This window comes from Xyrauchen texanus, chromosome 17, assembly GCF_025860055.1.
Source record: "Xyrauchen texanus isolate HMW12.3.18 chromosome 17, RBS_HiC_50CHRs, whole genome shotgun sequence".
Taxonomy (NCBI): Eukaryota; Metazoa; Chordata; class Actinopteri; order Cypriniformes; family Catostomidae; genus Xyrauchen; species Xyrauchen texanus.
Genome location: NC_068292.1, coordinates 16,647,996 through 16,657,349, shown reverse-complemented (window position 1 = coordinate 16,657,349; position 9,354 = coordinate 16,647,996). Strand labels below are relative to the sequence as shown.

At 38.8% G+C, this 9,354-nt stretch overlaps 1 protein-coding gene across 1 annotated transcript in view; it reads left to right on the top strand.

The window, feature by feature from the left end:
* Positions 1–489: 489 nt before the first annotated feature.
* Positions 490–9,354, top strand: part of LOC127657763 (zinc finger CCCH domain-containing protein 13-like) — a 29,759-nt gene continuing 20,894 nt past the window's right edge. The window contains exons 1-7 of the mRNA XM_052146647.1: positions 490–651; positions 913–1,019; positions 1,956–5,182; positions 6,544–6,592; positions 6,912–6,943; positions 8,284–8,648; positions 9,137–9,297. Of these exons, the coding sequence (XP_052002607.1) occupies positions 2,131–5,182; positions 6,544–6,592; positions 6,912–6,943; positions 8,284–8,648; positions 9,137–9,297 (3,659 nt within the window). The 5' untranslated portion in view covers positions 490–651; positions 913–1,019; positions 1,956–2,130. The remainder of the gene's footprint in view (positions 652–912; positions 1,020–1,955; positions 5,183–6,543; positions 6,593–6,911; positions 6,944–8,283; positions 8,649–9,136; positions 9,298–9,354) is intronic.

Genomic DNA, 9,354 nt, shown 5'->3' with positions numbered 1-9,354 from the left:
GCTCTATCAATATTCAATGTATTTTTTTTTTTGTGACCAGATAAATGCAAATTTTCCTTAAGGGGTTGTACCCCTTAAGGAAACCTTAACCTGTTGTACCCCTACTCTTAAGAGTAATTAAAAAACATGTATTAAGCAGGTATCTAAAAGCATACAACATGCATCATTGTTTCTTGTGTCTTCCTAATATCCTTCCTAATATACATACAGTAATAATGTCTTATCTGCACCTTTGACTGTATTACAGATTTTTTCTGGGATCTGTTTTTAGAAGCTGCTGAAGACCAACTTGCAAACAACATTACTTTGTATGGACACACTCAATCACCCCTCCCCCTTGCTCTCACTCTTTCTCAGGTATTTTAACCAACATACCTGAGAAAACAGACACACCCAGCAACTCTAAACCTACCAATCACAGCACAGCAGATAGACGCCCAGACTTTGTACTTCCTGTTTCTGTGAAGCATGCAGTGCCAGTGAGGGAGAGATGAGTGAAGCGGTGAAATTCTGGAACTAGCTGTACTGTAATCACTGTGGCGCTACTGAGTTCATAAAAAGGGAAGTAAACCTGCTTAAATATAGACGTTTACATTACGATTCAAGACAGTCCTGGAGGGTAAAGAAAAATAGGAGGAGCAGTGGAGGAAAGTAAGTGTCAGTCTGTTCAGACTTGTTTGGGTATTTGAAAAGGTTGGGAGGAGGGGAAGGGAGAGAGAGAGAGAAAGAGAGAGAGAGAGAGAAAGAGAGAGCAAGGAAGGCTGTAAGAATTGTTTTACTTCCTTGATAACAGTTTTTGCTTAGATGTACAGATTAAGTAGAACACAGGCTGGCCAGGTTATTAAATCTGTGTTTTCTGCAGAGCATTTATCTCACTCAACTTTGACTCTCTCATTGGGCAAACACTGATAGGTGGAATGTCTGTGAGTTGTGCAACTCCTCCAAATTTTGCAGTGTCTAGAAAGAGAAGGAAGTGAGGGGGAGAGAGAGAGAGCAGTGTCCCCCAAGACACTTCTCAGGTGAGTCCTTTGCATTATTCTTCAAACTGTTCCTTTTCTCATTTTAGTTCACCTTTGATAAAACAAAAAACATTGGAACTTGTTCATGAACAAGTCCACACAGCAGGCGAATGCTGCTCTGTCTTGCTTGAGAACATTTATTTGTTTATACTAAGACTCATCTGAGATGATACTAGTCACCACAGTCCATTTTCTAAGGTATTTGCTAATGCTTCTTACTTCATATGATTCACCATGTTTTGACTGAGTCAGCCATGTTGAAGTTAAGATTCTGTAACCCGTCTTAATAGTTCCTCAGCTCTTACATTAGCATGAATTATTGAAATGCCTCTGAACAAGGTATAAGAATAGCACTGAGGGCAGTGGTTGGTTCAACTTCATTCTTTTTACATCTCTGACACATTATTATGCTTGCTGATTTTGCATATCAGCTGCATTAATGTGTTATAGACGAATGAGAGTTCTTATTAATTACATTTTTGCACAGATTGTAGGAGTATTAAGAATGTCTACAGAATAAATAGCAACATCTATTACACAATTTAAAAGCACTTTAGAAATATTAAAGTATTTTTAGCTTAACTGGTAGAGCATGGTGCTAGCAATGCAAAGGTCTTGTGTTTGATCCCGAACGGAAAAAATCTGATAAAATGTGTGTCTTGAATGCAATGTAAGGTTGTATAACATAACATAATCTGCCAAATGCATTCATGTGATTCATATCATTGTGCAGAAATTTCTACTTAAATTGTTTCAAAAAATAAGAGCCATGTAAGCTGCCAAGTTATATATCTGACATGTTGCAACAAGAAGTGTTTGCAAACATGTAAAAACATTTGACTGTGTTTCTCTTGGAATATGAATTGGAATATTAATTTTGGTTGGTTCAATCATTTTTAAATACAGATTTAACTTAACATCTTTTATCTCTGATAGGTTCTCCTTGTTGCCATGGAAACCAATCAAACTATTTGGGCCATCCAGAACATACCATCCTCTTAAGGTGCATGAGACAGGTGTCAATCAAGTGCATTAATTAACCGTGACCATACCCCTTGAGTAAATCTGCAAAGGTGACCTGGGTGAAAAGGAGATTCTGAGAGACCAAAAAATGGACAAAGTATGGGAAAGACCAAGAGACAGAGAAAGAGAAATTGAGCCAGACTCATATGATAGGACCAGAGAGAGGAAGAGATTACCTGCAACCAGAGGAGGAAGAGATGGAGAGATGAACTCAAGAGAAAGAGAGAGAAAGAGGGATGGAGAAAGACATCCAAATGGAAGGGCATCATTCTCAGAGCAGGGCGAACATGATGCCAGAGAGAATGAGAGGAAGAAAGGAGACACTTTTCCCAGGACGACAAGGCCAAGCAAAGAAAGAGAAGGAAGAGTAACACTTCCAGACCATGACAGGGAGCTGCGAATGGGAAGACTAAAGGAAGTGCTGTATGAAAGTGAAAGAGAAAGGGACAGAGAGAGAGAGAGAAGGAGATACAGAGACATGGACATGCAGAATGAAAGAAAAATTGCAAAATACAGGGAAGAGTTAAGAAGAAATGAAATGAGAAAGCTTGTGAAGAAGGAACCAAATAGACAGAGGAACATACAAAAGGAGTTTGACCTGGGAATTAAAGAAAGAAGGAGAGAGAGTTACCCAGGAGTCAATGACCATTGGTACGTGTGGGAGAGAGAGAGAGACAGACTCAGACAGAAAGAGAGAGAGGGCAGGTCTGATCCTCGTCTTATGGACAGACGGACAGAGGGCTTTTCAGACAGGGAAAGGAGGGCTGAGAGACAGAGAGAGGGACAGAGAAATAGGCAACGAGATACAAAAAGTGAAGGATATAGTGATGGAGAGAGGGAAAAAGAAAGAAGGAGAGAAGAGGATTCTAAACTAAGACACAAACATTACAAGAGTGAAGGAGACAGTGAAACAGAAAGAAAAGACAGATTTAGAGAGAGAGAAGCAGAGAGACGGCGAGACATGGTAATGCCAAGAGAAAGAGAGACAGGTTATCGAGATCTGAGAGGGGAACGTTGGGAGCGATACAGAGACCCAGAAAGGATGAGAGATAGAGACATAGAGAAAAGGACAGAGAGACATAGGTACAGAATGAGAAAAGAAGAGATTACCATGGAGAAAAGAAAAGATTACCCAGACAGAGATGCATACTTGAATATAACTGAGAGAAGAAGGTATAAAGAGGGAGAGAGAATGAGAGAGAGGGATAGGTTTTGGGAAAAAGAGAGGGACAGGCGGAGGAGAGCGAACAGAGAGACAGAGAGAAGTAACATGGAGAAGAACAGACAAAATAGTGGAGAGCAGATTTTAGGAAGTGATGCAGAGAATGAACAAAGGAGGGGAAAGAGAGAGAACTTTAAGGACAAAGACAGAGAAAACGCATCTAAGATTGATAAAGAGAAACTGACAAAGGGAGAAGAGGAGGTAAGGACTACCCAGAGGGAAGAAGAAGGGAGGGAAAAAGTGGCGGCTGAGGAAACAGAAATTGAGAAATCTAAAAACAAGTTGCGGAAAATGTGGCTGGAACCAAGAACAGAAAATGAGAGGAAAAAGTCATCTTTAGAAGAGGAGTATGCAGAGAGAGAGAAAGCAAGAGAAAGGTATATCCAAAGATACAAGACAGCTAGAGATGAAGAAGAGCCAAAGAGAGAGAAAGAAAGAGAGAAAATGAGTCAGGAGGACTGGTATAGAGAACCAGATAAGGCTGGAGAGTTCATGAGAGTTGTGAATGCAGAAAGGGAGGAAAGGTTGAGAGGGGACATGGCTTGTGACAGAGAAGCTCTGGAACCAGAGAGGCAGATAGATGGGGGAAATGTCGCAGATAACGTAGAGGAGAATGACAGGGAGGAAGAAGAAAGGAGCAATAGATATGGCTGCTTGAAGAATGAGGAAGGAAGTGAAGGAGAATCGGAAGAGGAGAAGAATAGAATTATTCCAGCAGATGATGGATTTGTGACAGTCTCCAGTGGAGGGGATGATGCAGAGGAAGATGATTTTGATGACTGTAAAGAATTTTGGGATGGTGGAGCATCCAATGATCTCTCTGGACAATCCAAAAGTATTGAGGACCTGGAGGTCAGGAGAGATAAAGAAAACCAAACAGAAAATGAGAGAGAGGATCGTAGAGGACATAAAGAATCTGTGAAAGTCTTTTGTGTGATCAGTCAGACCCTTCCTAAGTCACCTGCCAAACGTGATGCAAATGCAGACCACATTCAGCATTCAGATCATGACATGGACAATCAATGTGAAGTAAACACTTCAGATGGAAATGAAGCCTCAAAAAATTATGGATCCACTAAACATAACATTGAAAGGGTGATGGACGACCTCACCCTTCATAATGAAGACAAAGGCAATCATGATACCACAGTGAAAGGAACAGGAAGTAATGACCAGGCAATTAAAGATGTATCATCATTAGAAGGCAAAATTACTCCTCCCAATCAGACATCAGAAAAAGACAGTGAGCCTTTACCACCAGAGTTGTTAGAAACTACGGAGTCATGCAAGGACAGTGGGTATGTGGCTTCACAGATTGAAAGCCCTTTGCAAGAAACAGAAAAAGAAGCAGAGTATTTTAGTTTGGATGACACATGGAGTGCTTCAGAAGAAAGAAAGCAATGTTCTACTTTGCCTCACCTCAGATGGGCCAAGAAAGTTGTGAAAGAGATCCTGGGTCGGAAGTCATGGGAAGGGGTAACTGTGGACACAGAAAATACAAGAGGTAGTGTGCCACACATAGACGTCAAAATTAACACACAAACAGAGGGTGAGACAGAAATGGATGAACCTAGGGAGGAGAAAGGACTGATAGAGGAAGGAGAATGGGGAGGGATGAAGAGAGAGTCCAATGAGGAATCTGAACATGACTTGCTGGACCCTAGTTCTGTCCAGCAAGTGTTGTCCTCAGAAGGAGAGGCAGATAGGGAGGAAGAAGTGCATGTAGATGAGAAGAAAGATAGAAAGCCAGAAGCTGTTCTAAGCTCTAGCAGCTTTCAAGATTTTGGGAATGAGGCTCGGATAAGGAGGCGAGAGTTTCAAAAGACAACGGACAAACACAAAGAAGAGAAGGAGGAGGAGGAGGAGGGAGGAGGAGGAGTTGGAAGGGACCGCAGGACAAGAATTTTCAACATATCAGGTGAGAGGAGGGCCAAAAATTTAGGCCACAGTGGACACCTTGCGCCCTTTAGTATCACTAGCCTTGTTTACACTTGGTATTAAGATGCATTTTGAACGATTCATTTGAAACAGGACAACATAAAGGCAGGTTTAAACGAAGTTGGTACGGTGACAAAAGTCGATGTCATGAAATGCTCAGGGTCAAACAGCAGAATGGTCAGGGAGACCCTTTGTCCTCCATCTACTCCAACACAATGGTCTCTTGTGAGGGGGTGTGGCTAAATCAACAGCTAAAATTGCTTACGGCACCTTTAATATAGATACACCACTCGAATGACAGAGAATTCAGCTCTAAACTTCATGTCTGTGCTTGCCACCTTCCCATTTGTCATTGGATAGCCAAGAAGACATTCCTATAAAAAACAGTGTAAACATGGCCACTGATCTTAGAGGAGAGCAAAGAGGTCTTGTAATGTCATTGAACATGCTCTATAATGGTTAATATAACAGTGCTGTTAATATAACCATGTCAAGTAGGGAGATGAATGTGCATATGCAATGGTGTACCATAAAATTCCATGAGTCATGATGCCATAACTAAGTGTCAATATGGGTGTTTTGTAATGTTGATTTTCTTGCAATGCAATGGAGTATTCCTTTCAACAGTAATGAGGACTTCTAATTGGATCTCAAATAATCAAGTAATAAGTAAATGACTGATTTAGCACATGCTGAAACACAAACAGTGCTGTAAACAGTACTTAATTTATTTACATTAATAGAAATATATGTACATTGCTATTTAAAGAAAAGTTTCTTCTCAGGGCTCCTATTTTTAAAGTAGAATTTAGGTTCTCATATCACATAAGTAATAATGTATTCCTTGGACTATTTTTTGGTAGTCTCAGTTTAATAGCTCGTAGCTCCAGAGGGCTCATGAGGATCCTAGTGGGGGTTCGAGTTATGACTGCTGAAGACTCCTAAACAGCAGCATTTCTTGGAAAATACCAAATTCAGAGCTACCAGATATCCATTGTTTGACAAAGTCATTCTCATTCATTCACTAACAAGTCTTCCTAAAGTACATTTTCTTGTTGCTTCTTTAATATTTTGAATTGCAATAGGGTTTTAGTTCATTGTCACATTTTCTTTAGAGCTGCTAAATTGCTCCATGCTGAGAGGGTGTAGAGTATCTTTTTGTATCTTTTCAGTTATTCACTGATTGGATAGCAAGATCTTGAAACTATTCATTTTGCTTAGATTTTTCCATATTTTCCTCATTCTGTTTTAGAAAAAACCCAAGAAGTATGAGATAAAAAAAAAGCATGTAGTTGTGTGATTTTTGCTGATTTCTCTCTGTTCTCTGTTTTTGTTGTGTAGATGAGGATGAGGATGAATTTTGGTTCTCCTGGGGTGAAGGGGGTTTGAGGTACGATATGTATATATATATATATATATATATATATATATATATATATATATATATATATATTTATATATATATATATATACATGAATTTCAGCACAGCTAAAATTATTCAGCTTCAAATTGTAAGTTTTTGGATTGTAAAAAATATTATGTGTTAAAAAGATAGTAAGATAACAACCTTCATTTTTCAGTATTGCTTTTGTATATGTTTATACAGTAAGTTTTCCAACCCTACTAACAGTATTTCATACCTGCTTTTTACTCTTTTTGGCAATCGTAACAGTAACCATGATGACATTAATGTCTCTCCTACTTTCAGGAAAATGACAAGGAAGAACTCTAAATTCTTTAGTAAGTCTTGGTAATTTTGTCTTCTTGCTATTCAGCACATGCCAATAACAGACTGCAAATCATTTGTTCCAATTTAATGTCTTTGAAGTTCACTAAAAATAGTATAATGACACAGAACCGTATTGTTGTGCTGACATGACAATAACCATACCACATGCCATTTTGTATAAATGGTGGTGTACATATAAAATTGTAACTGGCTATAATGTCCAAAATCTACAACATATAGGTTATTCAACACATTCATGGGTGGTTGCAGTTCAGATGTTCAGAGCAGGGAATTTTTTGTCATTCTTAGCTATTCTTCTTTGCCAGTCCTCTAGTCTGAGAGCAGGTTTGTACCTGTTTATTTATCTATTTACTTTTGTTAGAAATCTCATTCGGGTTTGATTTACAAAATTGGCCTTTCTCCATCAATCACAGATAACTGAGAGTACAGAACTGATGTGTGCGTGTGCAAGTATTTTAACTTGACTGAACAGAATAAATCAGATTTAATGTCTCATACAAAAAAACAAATGTTATTAATTACAATATCATTGTTCAACATATATCAAGGAATAGTTCACCCAAAAATAAAACTTATTATTTAATCATTACCTTATTTATCATTTACCCTCATGATGTTTCAAACCCATATGACTTTCTTTCCTTCGTCAAACACAAGAGGTGAAATTTTTAAGAATATCCTGGCCCCTCTTTTCCATACTATGAAAGTAAATAAGGACTAGGGCTGTCAAGCTCAAAGTATCATAAAAATATGACTTATTCGGCAAGTCTTCTAAACTCATGTGATTGTTTTGTGTGAGGAACAGACTGAAATTTTAGTCATCTATAAATGAAAATTCTGTTGTAATTTATTCACACTCATCTTGCTCCAAAACTATATGATTGCCTTTCTTCCATAGAACATAAATTGAGATGTTAGGCAGAATGTTTGAGACTGACAGCCTCAGTCACCATTCACTTTCAATGTACTGAATGGAAAAAAAGATGCAATGAAAGTGAATAGTGACTGAGGCAGTCGACAAAGAAAGAAAGTCTGTTTGGAGCAACATGAAGGGATGAGTAAATAATTATTGAATTTACATTTGTTTGTAAACTCCTTTAATTAAGCTTGAAAAGTTAGCACATCAATTTATTTTAAATTGGCATTGGCATTTATATCACAATCCTACAAACCCCTTGCAGTTCCATTGCAAACCGTTGGTTTGGAGCCCTGCTCTATTGATTTATTGACCTGCTGTACTTGCTCGCTAACTACTCTGTTTACTTTCTTCTGACTTGATCTTTGTGCTCTTACTCAATAACTTACTCTACACTGCCTCTCTCTCTTGCAGACTCTCAACTGTATCAGGAGTACAGTGAGGTTGTCCAAAACAGAGAGATCCTGCTGTCCCATTCTGATTCTATAGGGTTAAGTGACGATCATTCCGCTATCCGATCATCTTCTTCTCCGAATCATTCCCCTAAGCTATCCCACAGGCCTCTCCCAACTCTCCCTCCAGTGCCCCTACACCCCCCACAGTTGTCCCAAAACAACTCCTTTAAAAGTCTTGCTGTGCCACAGCAAGCCGTAAACAGACCTCCCTCCCCTCGCCTGTCCATCTCTGCCTTCTCACCTACACTGTGGCAGGACCTTCCCGGAGTGAGGACCAGCTCAGAGCTCGAGACAGTCACTAAAGATGACAGACGTCTGCAGGAGGTAGAACAATAGTTTGAGATATATTGTATAGTTTGTATCCCCTACTGAAACTGACCTCGCATACAATACAGTGGGGCCCCAAATAATTTGGACACTTAAAGTTACCCTTAAATATGTATTGTCATTGCATTAGACAAAAAAATATAAAAGTATTTATTCTAAAGTAATTGAGCACAAGCAAACTTTTCAAGCAAACCATTTCACAAGAAAGGTTTATATGATAAAATAGAATAATGGTTCAAAATAAAGACAGAAGTAAATAATAAAATGTCATAGATATGTGCTGTTAGTTGTGCACTAAAAATTCATACATTGTCTAAATGTCAAAATACTTTTGGGACCACTGTATTTATAATTCTGGACATTGCGTACTTAATAGTGATGGAATATCTGTTAATAATAATTGTGCCTTTCATAGTTGTTGTGCTCTAAAAGTGTTTGTGTTTATGAGTGAGGACAGCATCATGAAGAATCTCTGTCTCTTCCAGGTGAGGTTTGAGGTAGTGACCTCTGAAGCATCATACTGCCGCAGTTTAGACATCGTAGTGGAGCACTTTGTCATGTCCAAACAACTCAATGTCCTCCTGACTTCACAAGACAAAAACTGGCTCTTCTCCAGGCTAATTGACGTTAGAGCCGTCAGTCACAGGTTAGAATCATATCATCACACAATCATTTATTGCATAGAAATGTTACATCGAATACA